This window comes from Halichoeres trimaculatus, unplaced genomic scaffold, assembly GCF_033239565.1.
Source record: "Halichoeres trimaculatus isolate MK-OKI-2021-1 unplaced genomic scaffold, fHalTri1.1 fHalTri1_scaffold_10, whole genome shotgun sequence".
NCBI lineage: Eukaryota > Metazoa > Chordata > Actinopteri > Labriformes > Labridae > Halichoeres > Halichoeres trimaculatus.
The window spans coordinates 11881300-11907859 of NW_027437187.1; the positions used below are offsets into that span (position 1 = coordinate 11881300).

General features: G+C 40.3%; 2 protein-coding genes across 3 annotated transcripts in view; both read right to left on the reverse strand.

Moving 5' to 3' along the window:
- Nucleotides 1-9791, reverse strand: LOC141796762 (myosin heavy chain, fast skeletal muscle-like). 2 transcript variants are annotated; one of them, XM_074678025.1, is made up of 38 exons: nucleotides 9585-9791; nucleotides 9368-9508; nucleotides 9107-9263; nucleotides 8981-9008; nucleotides 8790-8895; nucleotides 8603-8695; nucleotides 8451-8514; nucleotides 8270-8368; nucleotides 8067-8170; nucleotides 7806-7944; nucleotides 7553-7671; nucleotides 7139-7288; nucleotides 6844-7014; nucleotides 6454-6754; nucleotides 6244-6311; nucleotides 6060-6147; nucleotides 5807-5924; nucleotides 5599-5722; nucleotides 5138-5278; nucleotides 4802-5053; nucleotides 4482-4724; nucleotides 4222-4398; nucleotides 3996-4141; nucleotides 3816-3906; nucleotides 3340-3729; nucleotides 3120-3246; nucleotides 2913-3031; nucleotides 2632-2828; nucleotides 2348-2531; nucleotides 2079-2244; nucleotides 1833-1957; nucleotides 1411-1719; nucleotides 1114-1317; nucleotides 900-1025; nucleotides 639-809; nucleotides 442-546; nucleotides 259-354; nucleotides 1-141 (listed from the first exon to the last, which is right to left on the reverse strand). In XM_074678025.1, the coding sequence occupies exons 1-38, from the start codon at nucleotides 9789-9791 to the stop codon at nucleotides 1-3; spliced, it is 5787 nt and encodes a 1928-aa protein (XP_074534126.1). The 2 variants fall into 2 exon arrangements, with proteins under 2 accessions (XP_074534126.1, XP_074534125.1); XM_074678024.1 differs by having other exon boundaries at nucleotides 9368-9511.
- Nucleotides 9721-26560, reverse strand: part of LOC141796765 (myosin heavy chain, fast skeletal muscle-like) — a 22534-nt gene continuing 5694 nt past the window's right edge. The window contains exons 4-43 of the mRNA XM_074678028.1: nucleotides 25263-25484; nucleotides 25046-25189; nucleotides 24785-24941; nucleotides 24659-24686; nucleotides 24468-24573; nucleotides 24271-24363; nucleotides 24119-24182; nucleotides 23938-24036; nucleotides 23730-23833; nucleotides 23469-23607; nucleotides 23227-23345; nucleotides 22484-22633; nucleotides 22200-22370; nucleotides 21810-22110; nucleotides 21609-21679; nucleotides 21423-21510; nucleotides 21187-21304; nucleotides 20978-21101; nucleotides 20532-20668; nucleotides 20193-20448; nucleotides 19873-20115; nucleotides 19613-19789; nucleotides 19387-19532; nucleotides 19207-19297; nucleotides 18729-19118; nucleotides 18509-18635; nucleotides 18302-18420; nucleotides 18021-18217; nucleotides 17737-17920; nucleotides 17480-17645; nucleotides 17234-17358; nucleotides 16523-16831; nucleotides 16226-16429; nucleotides 16012-16137; nucleotides 15751-15921; nucleotides 15554-15658; nucleotides 15358-15453; nucleotides 15120-15251; nucleotides 10093-10133; nucleotides 9721-9806 (exon numbers count right to left, since the gene is read on the reverse strand). Coding sequence (XP_074534129.1) covers nucleotides 10104-10133; nucleotides 15120-15251; nucleotides 15358-15453; nucleotides 15554-15658; nucleotides 15751-15921; nucleotides 16012-16137; nucleotides 16226-16429; nucleotides 16523-16831; nucleotides 17234-17358; nucleotides 17480-17645; nucleotides 17737-17920; nucleotides 18021-18217; nucleotides 18302-18420; nucleotides 18509-18635; nucleotides 18729-19118; nucleotides 19207-19297; nucleotides 19387-19532; nucleotides 19613-19789; nucleotides 19873-20115; nucleotides 20193-20448; nucleotides 20532-20668; nucleotides 20978-21101; nucleotides 21187-21304; nucleotides 21423-21510; nucleotides 21609-21679; nucleotides 21810-22110; nucleotides 22200-22370; nucleotides 22484-22633; nucleotides 23227-23345; nucleotides 23469-23607; nucleotides 23730-23833; nucleotides 23938-24036; nucleotides 24119-24182; nucleotides 24271-24363; nucleotides 24468-24573; nucleotides 24659-24686; nucleotides 24785-24941; nucleotides 25046-25189; nucleotides 25263-25469 — 5814 coding nt within the window. The 5' untranslated portion in view covers nucleotides 25470-25484 and the 3' untranslated portion in view covers nucleotides 9721-9806; nucleotides 10093-10103. The remainder of the gene's footprint in view (nucleotides 9807-10092; nucleotides 10134-15119; nucleotides 15252-15357; nucleotides 15454-15553; nucleotides 15659-15750; nucleotides 15922-16011; nucleotides 16138-16225; nucleotides 16430-16522; nucleotides 16832-17233; nucleotides 17359-17479; nucleotides 17646-17736; nucleotides 17921-18020; nucleotides 18218-18301; nucleotides 18421-18508; nucleotides 18636-18728; nucleotides 19119-19206; nucleotides 19298-19386; nucleotides 19533-19612; nucleotides 19790-19872; nucleotides 20116-20192; nucleotides 20449-20531; nucleotides 20669-20977; nucleotides 21102-21186; nucleotides 21305-21422; nucleotides 21511-21608; nucleotides 21680-21809; nucleotides 22111-22199; nucleotides 22371-22483; nucleotides 22634-23226; nucleotides 23346-23468; nucleotides 23608-23729; nucleotides 23834-23937; nucleotides 24037-24118; nucleotides 24183-24270; nucleotides 24364-24467; nucleotides 24574-24658; nucleotides 24687-24784; nucleotides 24942-25045; nucleotides 25190-25262; nucleotides 25485-26560) is intronic.

Sequence of the window (26560 nt, forward strand, 5' to 3'; positions counted from 1 at the left end):
TCAGTTTACCTTCCCAGAGTCACGGCTCTTGGCTCTCAGTTTGTTAACCTGGGACTCAGCAATGTCAGCACGCTCCTCAGCCTCTTCCAGCTCATGCTGAATCTTCCTGCACTTGGACAGATGGACATTGGCCTGCTCCTCCTGAAATACAAAAAGAACATTTCAAATGTTCAAATTCCCACTGAAGTTTACATAAAAGTAGACGTTATCAGGTTGTTTTTGTTTGAACATGAATTCAGAGAAATACTTTGTCCTTACCGCTTCCTCAGCCTGCCTCTTGTAGGCCTTCACCTTGAGCTGCAGCTTGTCAACCAGATCCTGCAGTCTGGAAACGTTCTTCTTGTCCTCCTCAGTCTGTAATAGAGTGTAGTTTGTAATTTTGATCATTTGTAAGTTCAACTTTTTTATGGATACAGTTTTTGCATGTTAAAGAGACTATACCTGATAGGTGAGCTCCTTCACTCTCCTCTCATATTTGCGGACACCCTTAACAGCATCAGCTCCACGTCTCTGCTCAGCCTCAACCTCAGCTTCCAGCTCACGCACCTTCAGAAAACAGAAGCATAATAAATATATAAATACGAATATTTTCGAAAGTCTTGACTTGCTTGTCCAAATTCCATGCATGACCTTCTTACCCTAGATTCAAGTTTCTGGAGCTGCTTCTTGCCACCCTTCATGGCCAGGTTCTCAGCCTCGTCCAGGCGGTGCTGCAGGTCCTTGACTGCAATCTCAAGGTTCTTCTTCATTCTCTCCAGGTGGGAGCTAGTATCCTGCTCCTTCTTCAGCTCCTCAGCCATCATAGCAGCCTAGAGGGAAAAAATGTACCTGGTGAGAAAGATCTTAGAAAGACAACTGATCATGACTTCAGAAGGAGAAAAAAATAAAAGTACACCTACATCAGTGATGGCCTTCTTGGCCTTCTCCTCTGCATTCCTTGCTTCCTGAACAGTGTCATCCACTTCACCCTGAATCTGGACCAGGTCAGCCTCAAGCTTTTTCTTGGTGTTCAGAAGGCTTGTGTTCTAAAGGCAGATCATGTATTACAGTTATTATTTCCCTGAAATAGAGATTGATATGGCAGAAAAAGTAGCCAAGATAAAGGAAAGTCACCTGTGAGTGCAGAAGTCCAACACGCTCACTTGCATCCACCAGCTCCTGCTCAGCAACTTTGCGGCTTCTCTCGGTCTGTTCCAGAGCAGCTCTGAGTTCCTCAATCTCAGCTACCATGAGACCGTTCCTGCGTTCCACCATAGCAGCTTGTTCTTTGAGGTCTTCCTGAGCTCTGACAGCATCATCAAGGTGCAGTTGTGCGTCCTAGAGAAAAATGTCAGAATAAAATATACCATGACTACTAAAATAAAAGAGCTGTAATTATGAACTCTGCATTAATGCTGTGTGCTACAGTACCTTCAGCTGTCCCTGCACATTTCTCAGCTGCTTCTGGGACTCAGCAGCCTGGCGATTGGCATGGCTCAGTTGAATCTCCATCTCATTCAGGTCTCCCTCCATCTTCTTCTTGATTCTCAGGGCATCATTCCTGCTCCTGACCTCAGAATCCAGAGTGCCCTGCATGGAGTCAACCACTCTCTGGCTGTTCCTCTTGATCTGCTCCATCTCCTCATCTTTCTCTGCAAGCTTCCTGTCCACCTCACCCTTGATCTGGTTGAGCTCAAGCTGGACACGCAGGATCTTAGACTCTTCATGTTCCAGGGTTCCCTAAAGACAGAAGTGATAAGGAGATACCTTAAACTTTGTACCATTTGTTATATATCTGTCAAAAAATTAAGATGTTAGAATTTTATTCAGGAGAATTCCTGATAAAATCATACCTCAGCCTCTTCAAGAGCTGACTGGATCTCAGACTTCTCAGTCTCTACCTGCTTCTTTGCCTTCTCAAGCTCATGGATGCTCTTGCCAGTCTCACCAATCTGTTCAGTCAGATCTGAGATCTCCTCTGCAGAGAGATTTATGTGTTTTGTATTGTAAAGGCTCCAAATATAAAATGAGCTTTAGATAGAAGTATGAAATTCACCCTTTTCAGCCAAAAGTGTCTGCAGTGTGTAAGGGGAACTTACGCTGCAGGTTCTTGTTTTCACGCTTCATGGTCTCCAGCTGATCCAGAGCTTCCTCATAGGAGTTCTTCATCTTGAACAGCTCAGTGCTGAGAGAACGAGCCTCCTTCTGGGCTCCCTCAAGCTCTGCCTGACCCTCCTCATACTTCTGCTTCCACTCGGCCAACACCTAAATTTCAATTGATTTTCTTAGTTACTGACCAGGATAAGGTTGAAACTCATCAGGTTTATTTGAGTTGTTTGTTTGTAGAGTTGACAGAAGTGAACATTACCTTGTCAAAGTTCCTCTGCTTCTTGTCAAGGTTGGCAGCCAGGCTATTAGCTCTCTCAACATCAATCATGAGGTCCTCCACCTCACTCTGGAGCCTCTGTTTGGTTTTCTCCAGAGAGGCACACTTGGAATTGACAGCCTCAATCTGTTCCTCAGCCTCCTGAAGGCGCTGGGCAAGCTTTTTCCTGTGTGAAAACAGTGTGGTTGGTCGCAGTGAAAGCCTTGAACTTAAAACACCCACAATATTTTTACAAATTAAAAAACATTTTATGAAAAAGAACTCACTTGGCTTCCTCAAGCTCTTCAGTGCGCTGGATAGCATCAGTTTCATATTTGGACCTCCACTGAGACACCTCACTGTTGGCCTTGGACATTCCACGCTGCAGCTCAGCCTTTGCTTCCTGCTCCTCCTCAAACTGCTCCCTCAGCAGGTCACAATCATGGCGGGCTGATTGCAGTCCATGGGCAAGAGCATTCTTGGCCTAATGAAAGAAACAATATTTGATAAGAATATCTGTGTTGAAAAAATAAACTCAAGAAGGTATCAGTGAGGTAAGTTTTCTTACCTTAACCTCCTCCTCAATGTGTCTCTTCAGCTCCTCAATTTGCTGAGTGTAGGCCTGTTTGCCTCTGGTCAGCTGGGAGACGAGAGCTTCTTTCTCTTCAATTTGACGCCCAAACTCACCTTGTTAGAAAGAAGGGGTGATACATTATTGTGTGCCACACTTTTACTGCAACAAACAACAGATTTTTTAATTGGTACTTGTAGATACCATTTTCTGTCAGGAGACGTGCTTTCTGTGCGCCCAGGTCATTGATTTGACGGACATTTTCATCGTTCTTGGTCTTCAGTTCGCTAAGTTGGTCCTCAAGAGTACGGCACATTTTCTCAAGATTTCCCTAAAAAGAGAAAGAGATCAAATTAGTGATCATATATGTATGACCCTGTTCACTACACAAACTCATTAAAATCACATAAACTGTGTTTTGTACCTTTGCTTTAGCTACAGCCTCCATGTTGCTGGAGAGGTCATCAATCTCCATCTTGTATTCGCTCTTTTCCTTCTCAAGCTTCTGCTTGACGCGCTGGAGGTTGTCGATCTGCTCTCCCAGCTCAGCAACGCTGTCGGCCTGTTTCTTGCGAAGGGCAGCTGCAGTGGCTTCATGCTGCAGAGTGGACTCCTCAAGATCACGACGAAGCTTCTGGAACTCAGCTTCACGCTTCTTGTTCATCTCAATCTGAGCAGCAGTGGCACCACCAGCCTCCTCCAGCCTCTCACTGATCTCCTCAAGTTCCCTGGAGAGGTCAGCTCTCTGCTTCTCAACCTTGGCACGAGCAGCACGCTCAGCCTCAATCTCCTCCTCCAGTTCCTCAACACGGGCCTGTTAATTGAAGGCATTTTGTCTTTCAGTGAACAACTACTTTACAAAAAACACTGAATGTGTGTTCATTTAACTCATTTTTTCACCTGAAGCTCCTTGATCTTCTTTTGAAGCTGAGCACCCATTGACTGCTCATCCTCAATCTTGCTGAGGAGCTGGCTGATCTCAAAGTCCTTCCTGTGGGATTAACAGAATAAAATCAGTGTGTAGTGTTGGTTATAATCTTGAGTGTTATTAAATGTGATTAAATTGAAAAGCCATGTTACTTTTTCAGTTTCTCCTCAGACTGCTGCTTGTCATTCTCAAGATCCATGATGGATTCCTGAGCCAGTTTCAGATCACCCTCAAGCTTTCTCTTGGCTCTCTCAAGGTCCATGCGCAGCTTCTTCTCTTGCTCCAGAGAACCCTCAAGCTAAAGAGTATTACAAGGTTTTATTGACCGGGCTCATCATCCACGTCTGTTTGCTTAACTCAGTGACTTTTGAAACTCACATCATCCACTTGCTGCTCAAGCTTGGTCTTGGCTTTGGTCAGAGTGTTGACTTTGTCTTCCTCAGCCTGCAGATCATCCAGAGTCTGCTGATGAGCCTCCTGAAGGGCTTTCTTTTCCTTGGTCAGTTTAGCAATGCTCTCATCCTGAGAGGCCATCTCTTCGGTCAGGTTCTTCACCTGTATTAAAAAGCAAAATGTTGTCATGATGTATTGGGCTCTAGATTTCACTTGATTTGCAATTTATATTTATTTTCCCAAACCTTGTTCTCAGTGGCATGTTTCTCCTTCTCCACTTTGGCCAAGGTAAGCTCCAGGTCATCAATATCCTTTTTGAGCTCAGAGCATTCATCCTCCAGCTTTCTCTTCTTGGCAGTGAGCTCAGCATTGATTTCCTCTTCATCCTCCAGTCTCTCAGTTGTCTCCTTGAGTTTGGCCTCCATCTGGATCTTACTCTTAATAAGTCCCTCACATCTCTCCTCAGCATCTGACAGATTCTCTGATTCCTGGTTTTCAATGGAAATCAAGATGTGAGCAGATCCTTGTTTTAACAGAAACAGACAAAACTTCAATGTTTACTCACTGATGCAACTTGCAGCTGCAGATCATTCTTCTCCTGCAGGAGAGACACCATCTTCTCTTCCAGTTCCTTCTTTTTGGCCAGGGCAGCAGCCAGGTCTGACTGCATCTTCTCATAGTTTTCCTTCATCTGCTGCAGCTCCTTCTCAGTTTCAGCGCTCTTCAGCAGAGGCTTGATCTTGTAGTACACCTTCATCCATGGCCAGTGTTTGACATTCATGAATGAGCGGACATTGTACTGGATGGTATAGATGGACTCTCTGTTGACAAGAAACATCTGTTATCAACAATCTATTCATGCTTTTCCCCTAATTTCATTCAGTCTGATCTGTTTTGTAACTTGCCTCCTCTCCATCATCTTCACAAACTCCTTTCTCATCACATATCCACGGCAGAGAGCCTGAGTCATTGTGACCAGAGTTGCCAGTTTTTCATCTCTCATCTCCTCAAGAGTACCCAGGAGACCGGCTTTGAAGAACACCTAAACAGAAAATTCAAAGTTTATGTAGGACAAACTTAGCAAATTCATGGTGTAGACTGACACAAGCTGACAAAATGCATTTTCCTACACTACATTGTTTTGGCAAATTAAGAATTGTATGAAAGGCATACTTGTCTGTCTTGCATTACTTTTCTTTAATAACACTCAGTCATTTTTTTCTTGAAACAACTTAAAACATTCCTGTTTCTTGTAAATATTTTACATTTCAGTCAAGTAATCTCATTTAAAAAAAAAAAACCCAGAAGCACTCAATTTTTTTCTCATGTTTAATAGGCTAACCGAGTAAAACATTGGCTTACCTTGGTGTGTCCAAATCTGTACTCATCATGATTCACATCAATTGATCCAAGCAACTTCTCTGAAGCCTTCTTGTTATCAATGAACTGGCCCTCTGGGATGACACTGGCGTTCAGCACCTTGTATCTTTAAAGAGGGAGTTCATTATCAGTATCAGCTTTTTTTTTATGTGTCTTGCACTAAATTTTTTAATAAGGTACCCATTGATACCTCTGCTTGAAGTCACCATAGAGGATTCTGCTGGGGAAGCCCTTTCTGCAGATTCTGATACCCTCCAGCACACCGTTACACCTGAGCTGGTGGATGACCAGGAAGTTCTCCATCAGACCTGCAAGAGACATTTGTTGTTGGGATTTATTTCTATTAAATAATTAACACAGAATTTAAAAAAAAATAGAAAACTCATGAACTCGCTTAACAGAACAATTCTCAAATTATCAATTAGATTGGGTTTTTCATGTACCTGGAGTCTTTGACTCATTGGGAATCAGGCAACGCACAAAGTGAGGGTGGGTGCTCCTCAAGTTAGTCATCAGCTTGCCCAAGTTCTCCTGTTGGTCAAGAATGTTAACATTATTCATGAGATCAAGCAACCAAGTCTCTGACTTAATTGGGACATGACCCAAATTTGCCCTGTAAAATCTTACCCTGAACTGTGAAGACACAGTCTGCATAGAGCCACCCTTCTTCTTGCCTCCCTTCTTTCCACCAGTCTCTGTTGAAAAGTATGATATATGTTGTAAGAATTAGACATAGAAATTAGGTAAGTTCATGCTGAAGTTAAAAAAGAAAAAAAATCAATACACTTTATAAAAGAATTGCTAAATTTGTTTGATATGATGTTGTCACAGTTATACCCTCAACAACGGGAGGATAGATTGTTGCCAGCAGCTTGACTGAGGACTTCTGGTACAGCTGAACAACAGAATCGTTCAGTGGATCCTTGTTCTTGTCCAGCCAACCAGCGATGTTGTAGTCCACGGTTCCAGCATAGTGGACCAGGGAGAAGTGGGCCTCAGCCTTGCCCTTGGCAGGCTTGGGCTTCTCAAATGCTTTGTTTTTGCCAAGATGCTGGTCATACAGCTTGTTCTTGAAGGATGTGTCGGTGGCCTTGGGGAACATGCACTCCTCTTCAAGGATGGAGAAGATGCCCATGGGCTAAAAAATATATGAAGGAAGAATATTATGAAACCAAATAATCAGTAAAACCAAGACAATTCTATAAAGCCCTCGATTATAATCATTACCTTCTCAATCAGCTCAATGCAGGCAGCCAAGTCCATACCAAAGTCAATGAACTCCCAGACAATACCCTCCTTCTTGTACTCCTCTTGCTCCAGAACGAACATGTGGTGGTTGAAGAACTGTTGCAGTTTCTCATTGGTGAAGTTGATGCACAGCTGCTCCAGGGTGTTGAACTAACAGAGGAATTATCAAGCACATGAAATATTAAAAACAAATGTGAAAGTTTGGGTCAAGAATGGTCTTAAACAAATTGAACAATAAATAAATATATGATAAGAATAAATATTTAAAGCTTACATCAAAGATTTCAAAGCCAGCAATATCCAGCACACCAATGAAGTACTGCCTTGGCTGTTTGGTGTCCAACATCTGGTTGATACGGATGACCATCCACAAGAACATCCTCTCATAGATAGACTTGGCCAGGGCAGTCACTGAATTATTCACCTGAAAAAAATACAGGTATTATTTTATTTTAGACATTTCAGCATTTTATTTAAAGAACCATAGATGTGAAATAAGAAATAAGAAAGAGCTGAAATAAAAGTACTCACAAAATTACTCACTTACTAACAGTACTCACAAAATTATATTATAATCTATTTAAATATTACTTTCAGCATTTTATCTTCCATCTCTTTAACCTGTAACCTGTAACTATGTAATCACTAAAAAAGTAGTAGTGTAACACTTCAGAAGAACAATGTTTACCTGAGGTACAGTCTGTCCCTTGGTGACAAACTCATTTCCGACCTTCACTCTGGGATAGCACAGAGCCTTCAGCATATCAGCTGAATTGAGACCCAGCAAGTAGGCGACCTTGTCAGCATCTGACGAGAGTAGAGGGATTAAAACTTGACCATGCAGCATGTGACACTTTGTAACAAGTATGATAGAAGAAAACACAGCCTGAAAAAGAATCTTACAACCAAGCTGTATTGAATGAGTTGAAATTAGAACTCACCTTCTGTGCCATCAGGCTCAGCCTGCTCCTCACGCTGCTTCTGCTTGAACTTCATGTTACCATGGTGAAGCACAGCACCAGTCAGCTTGTAGATGCTCATCTTCTCCTCATTAGTGAAGCCCAGGATATCAATAGCATTCTGTGTTTGAAAGAGGTATTCCAACCAAAAGTCATCACTTCTGAGAATTGATTAAGAGGTTCTTTTGATTTGGTAATCATTCATTAAAAACACATGGAAATTATGTTGTGACGGTCTCTCACATCAGTGGCTTCCAGCTCAACTTTGTCATCAATGCTGGCCACAGTGATCTGTCCCATGCTGCACATGGGGAAGTCATAGGGGTTGGTAGTGATGAGCGACATTTCTGGGAAACAAATGTTAAAAGCTCAGTACTCTGTTATAAATATATCCATTGATACATGGAGCTGAGGATTAAGTTAGTTAAGTTTATCTTTGTGTTTACCAATCAGCTCAGGTTTGTGGTTGGTCATCATCTGGTAGAAGATGTGGTAGCCTCTTTCATCAGGAAGCTGGAAAGTCACTCTAGACTTCTCCAGCAGATCTATAAATGTTTAACAAACAAGTTATGTTCTGATCACAGTTTCATTCCTGTTTTATGTAGGTATCAGAGAACTGTTACTTACATGTTTCAATGTCAGCACTAGCCAGTTTGCCAGTTGTGCCGAAATGAATTCTGATGAATTTACCCTGTTTTGGAAAAAGACAGTTTAGAAATACAGAAACATGTGTACTGTTTCAGATAAGCCCTGTGATACCAAAATCTCTCCATACTTACAAAACGAGATGAGTTGTCATTCCTCACAGTTTTGGCATTACCATAGGCCTCCAGCAAAGGATTGGCTGCAATAATCTGATCCTCAAGGGAACCCTAAAAAAAGAGTCAAAAGTGATATCAGACATGTGATTTTCCTAAATTGAAAGATGACGGAACAATTAAGTGTGAACATTATTCATGAACATACTCCCATCTTTGATTCCTTCTTCTTCTCTCCTCCACCAACTGAGATAGTTGCAAAGTACTGAATGACACGCTTGGTGTTCACAGTCTTTCCAGCACCAGATTCTCCACTAGGTATAGAGAAACACTTGTAAGGACTTGTACATTTTCTTTGTCGAGACATAAAAATATTAAGTCAACAAATACTGAACTCACGTGATCAAGACAGACTGGTTCTCTCTATCTGTTGATTTATGAACAGAAAACAGTTCATGAGATTTACTTGCAGCAGGAGCCTCAATCAATAAAATGATATCTTTTCTCACAGAGGTTAAGTCTTACCAGTAAGCATGAACTGAAAAGCGTTGTCAGAGACAGAGAAGATGTGGGGTGGAGCCTCCATACGCTTCTTGCCTCTATAGGCACTGACAACTTCAGAATCATACACTGGGAGCCACTTGTAGGGGTTTACAGTGGCACAGAACAAGCCAGAGTAGGTCTGAAAGAGGTCGGAAAGATCCACCAGTTACCATCAGTCAGCATACTTAACATGTGAATCCTGTCATCAAATATTCCTAACTATCATAAGGCTTGTTTTCTTACGTAGATCATCCATGCTGCATAACGCTCTTTGAGGTTATAAAGCACAGAGGCTTCATTGAGGTGGGTCATCATAGCCATGTCCTCAATTTTGTCGAACTTGGGAGGGTTCATTGGAGAAACGTCATCTTCCTTGACTGTTCTCTCCTGAAACAGGAAAATTGTCACATTACAACTAAACAATTGATAGAGAGTTTGATTCTGACCTCAAGATACCAACCTCCTGAGTGTCCAGGACTTTGACAGTGACTTTGCCACCATCCTTCTTGACGATTGTTCCCTTCAAGTACAGCTCTTTTGCATCAGCCACATAGCAGGCACTCTTGGCATCAAAGGGTTTGCTTTGGGCCTCAATTCTCTCCTTCTCTGGCTTGCGAAGGTAAATGGCAGCTTTGCCATAAACGGCCATCTCCGCGTCTGTACTCATGGTGGCGGTTTACTTCTATGAGAAAATTGCAATAAGAGGCAACTAAATTCTTTTCCTAGGGTAAGCCACATAGTCAAGGTACCAAAAAGCTCAGAATAACCAAGCACACATGAACATCATTCCTTTTCATATCAATACTGTTGCTTTATTTAGGTCAAATCAGCTCAATAATAAAATCCTATTCATACAGACTTGAGACTGACAATGAAAGCACTACTTTGAGTTTTACAGAACTTTGTAACCCAGTGCAGTGTTTTACTTTAAACACTAACAAGTTATAGATGACATTAAATGTTCATACCTGACTCGTTCTCAGTCAAAAGTCCTTATTTTTGCACAATCCTGTTGAAACATACAACATACTTTCAGTGTTTTGAAGATAGTTTATGCATAGTTTATCTACCTAAGAAGACTTAGACAATCCAGATAACAATCGTATCTCTTCATTAATGAGCACATTGCAGCGATCCAAACAGAACAAAGGGTTATCTTACCACAAGCAGGGGTCTCTTAAGGTCTTCTACCACACACAGCTCTGTAATCTTGGACCCCTTTTATATTAACCAGTCTTGCTTACACAGCTAGAGCTAAATATGGACTAAAGCCAAATGTGGTGTGGATAGCATTCAAAGCAGACATCCATTCAAACAGGTGCTGCTTGCTAATAAAATTTGTGTGTCCTGTTTTAGCAGGGGACGGATGTTAGTTTCCAAGAGGGATTACGGTTGTTTTTCAAATGTTTTTTTGACCGTATATTGCATTTATCAAGTGTAGTTTTTTGAATCTTGGTATTCTTTCAAGCTATTCAAATCCAAGATGTGATATTAATAAGGGAAGGGAAGGGAAGGGAAGAGAAGAGAAGAGAAGAGAAGAGAAGGGAAGGGGAGAGAAGGGAAGGGAAGGGAAGGACAGGGAAGGGAAGCATGGAAAGGGATATACTACTTATTCAAGTACAACTGATAAAAAGATTAAATCAATATCCGACCTCTAGCTGTGAACTGTCTAACTGTGAAAAGGGCTGTCTTTGCTGTTATTAATTTTAATGCAGCTCAATTAGGTTTGATAATCTGACTCAGATATTGAAGATTATTTACTTTTATTTTTCTTGACCCAGGAATAAACAAACTAAGCAGCAGCTTGGATTTTACCCTTGGTTCATTGTATAACTGTTGAAGCAATGTCATATGTTTGAATTTATATTTTGCCTTAGTTGGTCATCATTTCAGTCCAAGTCCTTTTTTTCATTTTTGTCAATAAATTTTGTTATTCCTGTACATAGATTGTCATCATCTTTATACTTCTTGAAACGGTGAAACAGTGTTTAAGACTCCCAAAGTCATTCTTTTTCATTTAGTTCAAAATTTGCTTCCCAAAGAGCAGGATGTAAAACAATTTTAATCAATTGATGTTCAAAATTCAAGTAGAGCACTTCTTTATAATTCATTGTATTTCCAATTTAAACTTAAAAATCAATTAATAGGTGAAATAAATAAATAGATAAATTAATTAATGTTAGGAATACTAGTTAAATGCATTTCACCCATGAAATAGAACAGTTAATACAGGAATGCTTTGATATATTGAGAACCTTCAAGTTCTTGTTATATTTAGAAAAGTGTTTTCTGTGACTTAGGGTCACCTTGGAAACCCATTGCGGGTGCTTTGAATCCAAGTTGACAACAGCTGGCACTGTCCTGAGATAATGAAAGAGATTTGGATTTCAACAGCAATACCTAAGCCCACAGGTGGCACTATGGAAGGGTTCTCATGGGAACAACGGCAGTATACTTTGTTAAATTAAAAGAGTGATACCCTGAAATCTTTGATAAGTTTAAGCAAGCTAACTGGCTCTACTGAATATGAAGTAAGAATGTAAGTAAATTGAGGTGGCAGTAGGTCAGTCTGGAGCAGCAGTAGTTCAGTCCATAGGGACTGATTCAAGTCCCAGCATGGACCAAGATTGAGAATAGGGCTGATAGATGGAGAGAGGTAAGCATAATTTCCTGAGCTCTGCCAAGGTGCCCTTCAGCTAGGCACCATACCCCCTTACTGCTTAGGTTGTACGTAGAGATGCATCATTACCAATTCTGGTATCGGGTATCATGCCCCTCAAAGCTGGATCTGTATGGGTGGGAAGGGGTAGATCCATGGTGCCGATCCAGGCAACCAGATCTATGTCTTTTTTGTTTTTTACTAATGCTCTTGACTACTTGATTTGAAATGTTACCTCTAATGGACTTTCTTTGTTTTTTTTCCTTGCTGCATTACCAGTCCACAGGGTATAAAAATTTATAATTGAATATATTTTCTTCATGTTCTGAGGCATTGTTTTGCTTGTAAAAATTAGATTATTTTATAGTTACTAGTCTACTCATTTTTGCCTTTTGTAAAGTTGTTCATCTTTTAGTTGTATGAAGATTAGAAGTTGTGACAGCCACCTAATGGCTCATGTTGTGTACATTCCACAAAGCAATACAAACAACTAAATCATGGAGCTGAATATAAACCACAGATTTTTTGCTAGGTTTGGTTGAGTTTTACAGCTCTGCCAATTACAGTGCAACTCTTATTCATTGGAATAGTTACACAATTGCACTTAAACATTTGCACTACTCTAGACATCAGTCATTGCTTTGTATCAGCCCTTCTCCTTCTGTGCTGCAAATTTGTGATACTGGTGTCTTATTTTTACCTTATGTGAAAATTAATTTGATACTTTATGACTTTGTGGTTTCAGTGGCAACTAGATTTACCCTTTGTTTTGCATTCAGTATTGCATTCAATATTGTATTCAAAACTTGTTCATACTCTTCTTGCCACTTCTTTGCTTTATGTAGTCAGTGCTCCAGCCCATCAACAGAAACTTCTAGCTCTACTTAATTATCTCTTAAAAGGTTAGAATATATTTGCTGTGCTGTTTACTTCTCTTAACAGGTAAGACTTGATCTAGGCTGCCAAGAGCAAATCTTGGATAATTTGATGACAAACAATTTTTTTTGTGTTAAAAAAGAAAAGTTAACCTTATAAGGCCAGTAGACTCACAAGCATTTTCAGCTGCTTCAACACTTGTCACCCTCTGTCTATTTCAGAATATCCCTGGTTCCTAAATTTCTACCACCTGTTGACTGGCTGTGTTCAAAGAGAGTTGTTTTTAAAGTGTGTAAATTCCAGTTTCATCCTTGGTCCACGCAATTATATTTTGTTTATCAGGGTTTATATAAGTATGTACATGCAACAAAGTTTAATTTTGCAGCTACATGTTGAGGCTGATCTACAAAGTTTTTAATGATCAAAAAGATTGGACATAATAATCATGATGTCTTCTTTCAAATTCAATTATCATTAGCATCTGTGAAAATTGAAAGTTAAAAGTTAATGTGGACACCAATTTGAGCTATTGTTGGAAATAAATTGATATCAAAATATTTAATTGATTAAAAAATGCTGTCCTGTATCCCACTTTTAGCTCGTGTTTCCTGTGCTGGATGTGTGTTGCTTACAGAGCAAAAGTTAAATAAGGGACACATACCATACATGGTTAGGGGTGACAGCTGATGCGAGGATGAGTTTGGCATTTGCTGCAAGTACATGCATCTTATGTTTCAGGTCAGCAAAGCACATTCTGTACTTGTTTGATACTTACTTTTGATCATGTGACGTTTTTGTTTATCTGCTAACTGAAGTGTTTCTTTAATCGGGAAATGTATACTAAACAATTATAGTGAAATTACTTGTGTATTCTAATCATTGTCTCACATTGTGTACTAATTTTTGATAAGGGGATACTTAATTAAAAAAGTAAGTGCAGCTAAGTAGAGCAGCATCAAAATAATCCTGCAGGCATGTTAATAGAGTAAGAAATGAATAATAAAAGATATGCAACCACTACTTGTGATAAGCTGTAAGAGATATGCCTGTGGTATTTACACTCATATGTCAAGCTATTAACACTAACTGACACTGCAGATGTAGCTTCAGTCCATTTTTGGCTCCATGCACATCACAGCACTTTGAATGCCAACCATTCCAATTAGGGAGCAATATCAGTTTTAAATGTCAAAGGCAAGGGTGAAAAAACACACAGCTTTAAAAAAAAGTTTTCACAGTTTTCACTTTAATCGGGATGCAATAGGGTATATTGCATTTTAATTTTTCCTCAAACCTCGTTTCTGCAATGAGGTCTGACTCACATTCACAAATGTTGCACACTTGCAGACAACTTAAATGTACCCAGTAATCATTGATATCGCACCTTAAACAAATCAAGATCTATTTTTAAAGATATATTGGAAAAAGGCTTTTGAAAACTATGTGTTGTTTTGTGGATGATAAGACAGTGTGAGCAGCTGTGGGAGAATGGCTGATTGATTTTAACTTTGATTAGCTCCCTTGCAACTGATTCAGAAATATAAAGTCAGGTTAGCTGACATACTTAATTGAATGGTGTGCTATATTTGTGTTAATTTTGTTGTATGCTATAATAATTTGCTGTCTTCCTATTTTTTTAAGTTGGAGAATAACATTAAAAATCTTGTGGCATCTTATTTTTGGGTGAGAAAAGTACAGATGATTGTTTTCTGATTAGTTCAAAATATGAATGTAATGTTAGTAATTCCGGGAACAAGGTGTTAACAGTAGTTTCTTGGTCGTATTAATTGCTCGATTAAAATTACTGAAGTACCACTCATTTTACTTTGCAAATCATTTTTCTCATTGTCTCTGCTCCCAGTGAATCCAGATACAGTACAACAACTTGGTAATTCAGTTCAAATGTCAAGGAAAGACTTTTTAGCTGCCAGAAAAAAACTCCTTATGATATTGAAAGTGCAGTTTTATCATTCTGTGTACTTTTTGTATGCTTTCAAAATATTTTGGGGGGTATTTTGATTTTCTCCAACTGAAATAGCCAGAGTTGAGTAATGATTGCACAATTTAATGATTTTTGTATCATTTCTTCAAACAATTTTTCAATGACTTCTCCGAGAACTCACATTTTCTGTTGTCGATTTTACTAGAATCAAAAAAATCAGTATAACAGACAGCAATTAAGGTTAATAAATTAATCTTTATTGTTTCAACATGTATGATATCATATTTTACGATTAAACAAGTGAAACGCTTGGTGTGCTTTACTCAGCTGCTTCTTTTCCCTGTAAAAACAGATAAATGGTGGTGTAAGTTTAACTTTAGTATGTTTCAGATGAAAAATAACTTTCAGCACTTTAATTTTGAATTGGAACCAAATGTCTCTTTATGTGAATTCAAAACTGTGAAGACTCTGTGTTGACATATTGACAGACAGAAGCTGAATATAAGTCAGATGTTTACCTTGCCAGAGTCACGGCTCTTGGCTCTCAGTTTGTTAACCTGGGACTCAGCAATGTCAGCACGCTCCTCAGCCTCTTCCAGCTCATGCTGAATCTTCCTGCACTTGGACAGATGAACATTGGCCTGCTCCTCCTGAAATACATTGTAAAACATTCAAATGATCAAATTGTTATTGAACTTACCATAAAAAAAATGAATGGTTGGTTTTGTGATTTTTAAAATAATGCCATGTCCTTACCGCTTCCTCAGCCTGCCTCTTGTAGGCCTTCACCTTGAGCTGCAGTTTGTCAACCAGATCCTGCAGTCTGGTGACGTTCTTCTTGTCCTCCTCAGTCTGTAATAGAAGCAAATATAGTTTTTATTTTGTTAATTTTATATTTCAGAATGTATTATGGATATTTTTTTTGCATGATGAAATTAAAAAGAGACTATACCTGATAGGTGAGCTCCTTCACTCTCCTCTCATATTTGCGGACACCCTTAACAGCATCAGCTCCACGTCTCTGCTCACCCTCAACCTCAGTCTCCAGCTCACGCACCTTCAGAAAACAGAAGCATGATAAATATATAAATATGAATATTTTCGAAAGTCTTGACTTGCTTGTCCAAATTCCATACATGACCGTCTTACCCTAGATTCAAGTTTCTGGAGCTGCTTCTTGCCACCCTTCATGGCCAGGTTCTCAGCCTCGTCCAGGCGGTGCTGCAGGTCCTTGACTGCAACCTCAAGGTTCTTCTTCATTCTCTCCAGGTGAGAGCTAGTATCCTGCTCCTTCTTCAGCTCCTCAGCCATCATAGCAGCCTAGGGGAAAAAAATGTACTTGGTGAGAACGATCTTAGAAAGACAACTAATCATGACTTCAGCAGGAGAAAAAAATAAAAGTACACCTACATCAGTGATGGCCTTCTTGGCCTTATCCTCTGCATTCCTTGCTTCCTGAACAGTGTCATCCACTTCGCTCTGAATCTGGACCAGGTCAGCCTCAAGCTTCTTCTTGGTGTTCAGAAGGCTTGTGTTCTAAAGGCAGATCATGTATAATAATTATTATTTCCCCGAAACAGAGATTGAGATGGCAGAAAAAGTAGCCAAGATAAAGGAAAGTCACCTGTGAGTGCAGGAGTCCAACACGCTCACTTGCATCCACCAGCTCCTGCTCAGCAACTTTGCGGCTTCTCTCAGTCTGTTCCAGAGCAGCTCTGAGTTCCTCAATCTCAGCTACCATGAGACCGTTCCTGCGTTCCACCATAGCAGCTTGTTCTTTGAGGTCTTCCTGAGCTCTGACAGCATCATCAAGGTGCAGTTGTGCGTCCTAGAGAAAAATGTCAGAGTAAAATATACCATGACTGCTAAAATAAAAGAGCTGTAATTATGAACTCTGCATTAATGCTGTGTGCTACAGTACCTTCAGCTGAGCCTGAACATTTCTCAGCTGCTTCTGGGACTCAGCAGCCTGGCGATTGGCATGGCTCAGTTGAATCTCCATCTCATTCAGGTCTCCCTCCATCTTCTTCTTGATTCTCAGGGCATCATTCCTGCTCCTGACCTCAGAATCCAGAGTGCTCTGCATGGAGTCAACCACTCTCTGGCTGTTCCTCTTGATCTGCTCCATCTCCTCATCTTTCTCTGCAAGCTTCCTGTCCACCTCACCCTTGATCTGGTTGAGCTCAAGCTGGACACGCAGGATCTTAGACTCTTCATGTTCCAGGGTTCCCTAATGACAGAAAAATAAAAATGTTTAAATCCAAAACTTTGTATCGTTTACAATTCTGCAATTTCAATTACAAGATGCTTTTGTCCAAAGCAACTTACAATACATGCAAAGAATTTAGTCTGGAGGAAAACCCCTGTCAAGTGTGATTAAGTGCTTCATTTTGTGGCTGCAGGTGCTGCCATCTAGTGCCAGAAGATTTTTTTTTTTTTTTTTTTTTATTTCATCCAAAATAATTTGGCCACAACTAATAATTAGTCAAAATCAATATCATAATGCCCATCAACATTCAACAACATTTAATATTTAGTGATTAATTCTTACTAAGAGTTACTTTTTTAATACATCTATTAACAGATTGAGGTGTTCGAATTTTATTCAGGAGAATTTCCCATAAAATCATACCTCAGCCTCTTCAAGAGCTGTCTGGATCTCAGACTTCTCAGTCTCCACCTGCTTCTTGGCCTTCTCAAGCTCATGGATGCTCTTGCCAGTCTCACCAATCTGTTCAGTCAGATCTGAGATCTCCTCTGCAGAGAGAATGAAGAGTTTTGTATTGTAAAGGCTCCAAATATAAAATGAGCATTAAATTGAAGAAAGAAATAGACACTTTTCAGCAAAGAGTGTTTGCAGAGTGTAAGGAGAACTTACGTTGCAAGTTCTTGTTTTCACGCTTCATGGTCTCCAGCTGATCCAGAGCTTCCTCATAGGAGTTCTTCATCTTGAACAGCTCAGTGCTGAGAGAACGAGCCTCCTTCTGGGCTCCCTCAAGCTCTGCCTGACCCTCCTCATACTTCTGCTTCCACTCAGCCAACACCTAAATTGCAAATGATTTATTTTGTTACTGACCAGGATAAGGTTGAAACTCATTAGGGTTTGTAAGTAGAGTTGACAGAAGTGAAAATTACCTTGTCAAAGTTCCTCTGCTTCTTGTCAAGGTTGGCAGCCAGGCCATTAGCTCTCTCAACATCAATCATGAGGTCCTCCACCTCACTCTGGAGCCTCTGTTTGGTTTTCTCCAGAGAGGCACACTTGGAATTGACAGCCTCAATCTGTTCCTCAGCCTCCTGAAGGCGCTGGGCAAGCTTTTTCCTGTGTGAAAACAGTGTGGTTGGTCGCAGTGAAAGCCTTGAACTTAAAACACCCACAATATTTTTACAAATTAAAAAGCATTTTATGAAAAAGAACTCACTTGGCTTCCTCAAGCTCTTCAGTGCGCTGGATAGCATCAGTTTCATATTTGGATCTCCACTGAGCCACCTCACTGTTGGCCTTGGACATTCCACGCTGCAGCTCAGCCTTTGCTTCCTGCTCCTCCTCAAACTGCTCCCTCAGCAGGTCACAGTCATGGCGGGCTGATTGCAGTCCATGGGCAAGAGCATTCTTGGCCTAATGAAAGAAACAATATTTGATAAGAATATCTGTGTTGAAAAAATAAACTCAAGAAGGTATCAGTGAGGTAAGTTTTCTTACCTTAACCTCCTCCTCAATCTGCCTCTTCAGCTCCTCAATTTGCTGAGTGTAGGCCTGTTTGCCTCTGGTCAGCTGGGAGACGAGAGCTTCTTTCTCTTCAATTTGACGCCCAAACTCACCTTGTTAGAAAGAAGGGGTGATACATTATTGTGTGCCACACTTTTACTGCAACAAACAACTGATCTTTTAATTGGTACTTGTAGATACCATTTTCTGTCAGGAGACGTGCTTTCTGTGCGCCCAGGTCATTGATTTGACGGACATTTTCATCATTCTTGGTCTTCAGTTCGCTAAGTTGGTCCTCAAGAGTACGGCACATTTTCTCAAGATTTCCCTAAAAAGAGAAAGAGATCAAATTAGTGATCATATATGTATGACCCTGTTCACTACACAAACTCATTAAAATCACATAAACTGTGTTTTGTACCTTTGCTTTAGCTACAGCCTCCATGTTGCTGGAGAGGTCATCAATCTCCATCTTGTATTCGCTCTTTTCCTTCTCAAGCTTCTGCTTGACGCGCTGGAGGTTGTCGATCTGCTCTCCCAGCTCAGCAACGCTGTCGGCCTGTTTCTTGCGAAGGGCAGCTGCAGTGGCTTCATGCTGCAGAGTGGACTCCTCAAGATCACGACGAAGCTTCTGGAACTCAGCTTCACGCTTCTTGTTCATCTCAATCTGAGCAGCAGTGGCACCACCAGCCTCCTCCAGCCTCTCACTGATCTCCTCAAGTTCCCTGGAGAGGTCAGCTCTCTGCTTCTCAACCTTGGCACGAGCAGCACGCTCAGCCTCAATCTCCTCCTCCAGTTCCTCAACACGGGCCTGTTAATTGAAGGCATTTTGTCTTTCAGTAAACTACTACTTTAAGAAAAAACACTGAATGTGTGTTCATTTAACTCTTTTTTTTCACCTGAAGCTCCTTGATCTTCTTCTGAAGCTGAGCACCCATTGACTGCTCATCCTCAATCTTGCTGAGGAGCTGGCTGATCTCAAAGTCCTTCCTGTGGGATTAACAGAATAAAATCAGTGTGTAGTGTTGGTTATAATCTTGAGTGTTATTAAATGTGATTAAATTGAAAAACCATGTTACTTTTTCAGTTTCTCCTCAGACTGCTGCTTGTCATTCTCAAGATCCATGATGGATTCCTGAGCCAGTTTCAGGTCACCCTCAAGCTTTCTCTTGGCTCTCTCAAGGTCCATGCGCAGCTTCTTCTCTTGCTCCAGAGAACCCTCAAGCTAAAGAGTAATACAAGTTTTTACTGACCAGGCTCATCATCCATGTCTGTTTGCTTAACTCAGTGACTTTTGAAACTCACATCATCCACTTGCTGCTCAAGCTTGGTCTTGGATTTGGTCAGAGTGTTGACTTTGTCTTCCTCAGCCTGCAGATCATCCAGAGTCTGCTGATGAGCCTCCTGAAGGGCTTTCTTTTCCTTGGTCAGCTTAGCAATGCTCTCATCCTGAGAGGCCATCTCTTCAGTCAGGTTCTTCACCTGTATTCGCAAGCAAAATGTTGTTATCATGGGGTGAGCTCCAGAATTTACTTGATTTGTAATTTATATGTATATTCCCAAACCTTGTTCTCAGTGGCATGTTTCTCCTTCTCCACTTTGGCCAAGGTAAGCTCCAGGTCATCAATATCCTTTTTGAGCTCAGAGCATTCATCCTCCAGCTTTCTCTTCTTGGCAGTGAGCTCAGCATTGATTTCCTCTTCATCCTCCAGTCTCTCAGTTGTCTCCTTGAGTTTGGCCTCCAGCTGGATCTTACTCTTAATCAGTCCCTCACATCTCTCCTCAGCATCTGACAGATTCTCCGATTCCTGGTTTGCAATGGAAATCAAGATGTGAGCAGATCCTTGTTTTAACAGAAACAGACAAAACTTCAATGTTTACTCACTGATGCAACTTGCAGCTGCAGATCATTCTTCTCCTGCAGGAGAGACACCATCTTCTCTTCCAGCTCCTTCTTTTTGGCCAGGGCAGCAGCCAGGTCTGTCTGCATCTTCTCATAGTTTTCCTTCATCTGCTGCAGCTCCTTCTCAGTCTCAGCACTCTGAAGCAGAGGCTTGATCTTGTAGTACACCTTCATCCATGGCCAGTGTTTGACATTCATGAATGAGCGGACATTGTACTGGATGGTAAAGATGGCATCTCTGTTGAAAAGAAACATCTGTCATGAACAATCTATTCATGCTTTTCCCCTAATTTCATGCAGTGCAATCTGTTTTTAACTTGCCTCCTCTCCATCATCTTCACAAACTCCTTCCTCATGAGGTAAGCACGGCAGAGAGCCTGTGTCATCGTGACCAGAGCTGCCAGTTTTTCATCTCTCATCTCCTCAAGAGTACCCAGAAGACCGGCTTTGAAGAACACCTACACAGAAAATTCAAGGTTTATGTAGGACAAACTCAGTGAATTCATGGCATTAAGAAATACAAGCTGACAAAAAGCATTTTCCCACCCTACACCGTCTTAGCAACCTGAGAAAAATATATCATACTAGTCTTACTTCTTTTACTTGCCTTTATTAACATTCAGCCATGTTGTTCTTGAAACATCTTAAAACTTCCCTAAATCTTGTAATTTTTTAACATTTCAGCCATTTAATCTCATTTAAAAACAGAAGCATTCAAGTTTGACTTGCCATCTTTAACAGGCTAACAGAGTAAAACATTGGTTTACCTTGGTGTGTCCAAATCTGTACTCATCATGATTCACATCAATTGATCCAAGCAACTTCTCTGAAGCCTTCTTGTTGTCAATAAACTGGCCCTCTGGGATGACACTTGCGTTCAGCACCTTGTATCTTGAAAGAGAAAGTTCATTATCAGTGTAAGCTCTTTATTTATGTGTACATAGCAACAAACTTCTAGTAAGATATTAACTGATACCTCTGCTTGAAGTCAGCATAGAGAATTCTGCTGGGGAAGCCCTTTCTGCAGATTCTGATACCCTCCAGCACACCGTTACACCTGAGCTGGTGGATGACCAGGAAGTTCTCCATCAGACCTGCAAGAGGCATTCTTTGTTGTGATTTATTCTTATCAAATGATGAACACAAAAAACCCATGGGCTAACAAAACAGAACAATTCTCAAATTATCAATTAGATTGGGTTTTTCATGTACCTGGAGTCTTTGATTCATTGGGAATCAGGCAACGCACAAAGTGAGGGTGGGTGCTCCTCAAGTTAGTCATCAGCTTGCCCAAGTTCTCCTGTTGATCAAGAATGTTAACATTATTCATGAGATCAAGCAACTGAAAGTCTCTGTGTTATTTGGGACATGACCCAAATTTGCCCTGTAAAATCTTACCCTGAACTGTGAAGACACAGTCTGCATAGAGCCACCCTTCTTCTTGCCTCCCTTCTTTCCGCCACCAGACTCTGTTGATAAATAAGACAAAATCTTAGAGAAGTTTTCAAATAACATTAACATATCCTTCAATTTATCAATGAGAAACCGATCAATGACCTTAGACATATATGTTTATGATTATTGTTGTTAAAATCGTACCCTCAACAACGGGAGGATACAAGGTAGCCACCAACTTGACTGAGGACTTCTGGTACAGCTGAAGAACAGACTCATTCAGTGGATCCTTGTTCTTGTCCAGCCAACCAGCGATGTTGTAGTCCACAGTTCCAGCATAGTGGACCAGAGAGAAGTGGGCCTCAGCCTTGCCCTTGGCAGGCTTTGGCTTCTCAAATGCTTTGTTTTTGCCAAGATGCTGGTCATACAGCTTGTTCTTGAAGGATGTGTCTGTGGCCTTGGGGAACATGCATTCCTCTTCAAGGATGGAGAAGATGCCCATGGGCTAGAAAATATATGAAGGAAGAATATTATGAAACCAAACAATCAATAAAACCAAGACAATTGCACAAAGCCCTCGATTATAAACATTACCTTCTCAATCAGCTCAATGCAGGCAGCCAAGTCCATACCAAAGTCAATGAACTCCCAGACAATACCCTCCTTCTTGTACTCCTCTTGCTCCAGAACGAACATGGTGTGGTTGAAGAACTGTTGCAGTTTCTCATTAGTGAAGTTGATGCACAGCTGCTCCAGGGTGTTGAACTACAGGACGGATTATCAACCAGATAAAACGTTAATAACAAAGTGAAAGTTTGTCTAAAATGGCCATGAGCAAATTGAATACATGAATATATTTTTTTATATCTGATGCTTACATCAAAGATTTCAAAGCCAGCGATATCCAGCACACCAATGAAGAACTGCCTTGGCTGTTTGGTGTCCAACATCTGGTTGATACGGATGACCATCCACAAGAACATCCTCTCATAGATAGACTTGGCCAGGGCAGTCACGGCATTGTTCACCTGAAGGAATAAAAGGATTATTTTATTTGAAGTACCACGGATGTTAAATAAGAAATACTGTCCCTTAATTGTGAGGTAAAAAAAGCTACACATCTAACAGAACTTGCAATATTATACATTTTATTTCTTCTTCCATCCACCTCTCTGTCCCCTCTGCGTGCCTCAGCACCATGGGGGGCTGAGCATTCAGCCGCTCGGCTCCCCAGTTATGGAACTCACTACCCACGGACCTCCGCAATACTGACTTCTTACCACTATTCAAAACGACTCAAAACTCATCTATTCAAACTTGCATACTCCCTCTGTTAATTTGCACTGTCTTTGTATTGTACGTCTCTTTTTAAATTTGTTTTTTACTCTTGCTTTTAATGCACTTTTACTGATACTTTATGTGCTCTGCAACTGATGTAAGGTGACCTTGAGTGCTATGAAAGGCGCCCTATTATTATGTTTCATCTCTCTGACTGAGCAAAAGTATCATTAAATTGACCTTTTTAAAAATAGATAAATAAAAACAAATAAAGCACTGCAGTATATCAGAAGAAGTCATGTAACCTAATTTCAAACTTTAATATATTTATATTCATGTTTACCTGAGGTACAGTCTGTCCCTTGGTGACAAACTCATTTCCGACCTTCACTCTGGGATAGCACAGAGCCTTAAGCATATCAGCTGAGTTGAGACCCAGCAAGTAGGCGACCTTGTCAGCGTCTGACGAGAGTAAAGGGATATAAACTTATACATGCAGCATGTGACACTTTGTAACAAGTATGATAGAAGAAAACACAGCCTGAAAAAGGATCTTACAACCAATGAGTTGAAATTAGAACTTACCTTCTGTGCCATCAGGCTCAGCCTGCTCCTCACGCTGCTTCTGCTTGAACTTCATGTTACCATGGTGAAGCACAGCACCAGTCAGCTTGTAGATGCTCATCTTCTCCTCATTATTGAAGCCCAGGATATCAATAGCATTCTGTGTTTGAAAGAAGTATTCAAACCAAATTTCATCACTTCTGAGATTCAATTGAGAGGCTCTTTTAAATTGATAATCATTCATTAAAAACACATGGAAATTATGTTGTGACGGTCTCTCACATCAGTGGCTTCCAGCTCAACTTTGTCATCAATGCTGGCCACAGTGATCTGTCCCATACTGCACATGGGGAAGTCATAGGGGTTGGATGTGATGAGAGCCATTTCTGGGGAACAAATATTAAAAGCTCAATACTCCGTTCCAGATATATCCATTGATACTTGGAGCTGAGGATTAATACAGAGTTATTCAGTTTATTTTTGTGTTTACCAATCAGCTCAGGTTTGTGGTTGGTAAACATCTGGAAGAAGATGTGGTAGCCTCTTTCATCAGGAAGCTGGTATGTCACTCTAGACTTCTCCAGCAGATCTATAAATGTTTAACATACAAGTTATGTTCTGATCACAATTTCATTCCTGTTTTGTGTAGGTCTCAGAGAACTGTTACTTACATGTCTCAATATCAGCACTAGACAGTTTGCCAGTTGTGCCGAAATGAATTCTGATGAATTTACCCTGTTTTGGAAAAAGACAGTTTAGAAATACAGAAAAATGTGCACTGTTTCACATAAGCCCTGTGATACCAAAATCTCTCCATACTTACAAAACGAGATGAGTTGTCATTCCTCACAGTTTTGGCATTACCATAGGCCTCCAGCAGAGGATTGGCTGCAATAATCTGATCCTCAAGTGAACCCTAAAATAAAGAGTTAATAGTGATATGAGAAATGTGGGGTTTTTTAATTGAAACATGAAGGAATTCTTAATTGTGACCATTAATTGTATGTATTATGTACATACTCCCATCTTTGAATCCTTCTTCTTCTCTCCTCCACCAACTGAGATAGTTGCAAAGTACTGAATGACACGCTTGGTGTTCACAGTCTTTCCAGCACCAGATTCTCCACTAGGTATAGAGAAACACTTGTAAGGACTTGTACATTTTCTTTGTCGAGACATAAAAATATTAAGTCAACAAATACTGAACTCACGTGATCAAGACAGACTGGTTCTCTCTATCTGTTGATTTATGAACAAAAAACAGTTCATGAGATTTTCTTGCAGCAGGAGCCTCAATCAATAAAATGATATCTTTTCTCACAGAGGTTAAGTCTTACCAGTAAGCATGAACTGAAAAGCGTTGTCAGAGACAGAGAAGATGTGGGGTGGAGCCTCCATACGCTTCTTGCCTCTATAGGCACTGACAACTTCAGCATCATACACTGGGAGCCACTTGTAGGGGTTTACAGTGGCACAGAACAAGCCAGAGTAGGTCTGAAAGAGGTTGGAAAGATCCACCAGTTACCATCAGACAGCATACTTTACATGTGAATCCTGTCATCAAATATTCCTAACTATCATAAGGCTTGTTTTCTTACGTAGATCATCCATGCTGCATAACGCTCTTTGAGGTTATAAAGCACAGAGGCTTCATTGAGATGGGTCATCATGGCCATGTCCTCAATTTTGTCGAACTTGGGAGGGTTCATGGGACAAACCTCATCTTCCTTGACTGTTCTCTCCTGAAACAGGAAAAATGTCACATGAGAACTGAACAACTGACAGAGAATTTGACACTGATCTCAAGATACCAACCTCGTCATTTTCCAGGACTTTGACAGTAACTTTGCCACCATCCTTCTTGATGATTTTTGCCTTCAAGTACAGCTCTTTGGCATCAGCCACATAGCAGGCACTCTTGGCATCAAAGGGTGCACTTTGAGCCTCAATTCTCTCCTTCTCTGGCTTACGGAGATAAATGGCAGCTTTGCCATAAATGGCCATCTCCGCGTCTGTACTCATGGTGGCGGTTTACTTCTATAAGACAAATTGAACATGAGAAAAATCAAATCTTAATCTAGCATCAGCCAGGCAGTTTAGTAAACAGAAAGATCATGTTGAATAACTACACTTAGAGATAAATTAACCCTTTAAACCCTGTGGTCACCCAATTGGGGGACTTCAAGATCATTCTGCCACAAAAGGTATCAAGTACTTATCACATATAAATGAAGTCATATTGCACATCAGCTTTAACAGGAGAAACTCAGCTACATACGGCATCAAGTCATTTGTTGCCAATTCTTCACTTCAACCAAATTTTCTGTCCGTTTGAGTAATACTTGAGGTATTACTCTGAGTCAGTGACATAAATACCAACACTGACACCTTTGAATAGTTTTCTCAGGTGTACCTTTATTATCATACCAGAATGATTTAAATAAATATTGTAGATGCACAGATTTACTGTTTTCAATTTGGGTAGGACACTTCTGTCAGGGACCAAAAATGGACGCCAGGGCTTAAACTAGGACTGAACAATTTAGGAAAGTTATCTAACTGCAATTTTTGAACCAGTATTGAAATATTGCAATCGTGAAAGAGCATGCCATTTTTTTTCTTCTTTTTTTTGTGGAGGGTTATCTTCTGCCACATTATTTACTAAACACAAGCAATAAAATATTCTATAGTTTTGCCAACATGACAAAGGCTACTGTCAATATGAGATGAGTTGATGCATGAACTGATATGGATAACATATCTTTATTTTACAAATGCAGTAGAATATTAACTGATTGATTAAGCTTCAAGCCTTGTAGATGTGAAATGTTATAATCAATTGTTACATTAAATTAAATCAGAGAAAGGAACCAAGCAATGCATAAGACCAGGCCTGGTATGAATAATAATAATATGAAAAATAAATATGAATCCTCTCTTTTATGAATCTCACACATAATAAATAACAGAAATGTAAATAAGACCAAATCTCTGGCTCAACCACTGAAATATGTCAACATGCGGAATGCATTTTTTTTGTGCCCAACATAAATTTAAGTATCAAACTTATAAACATCTCGCTGATTTCCCATTAGTAACAAAACGCAAACTAA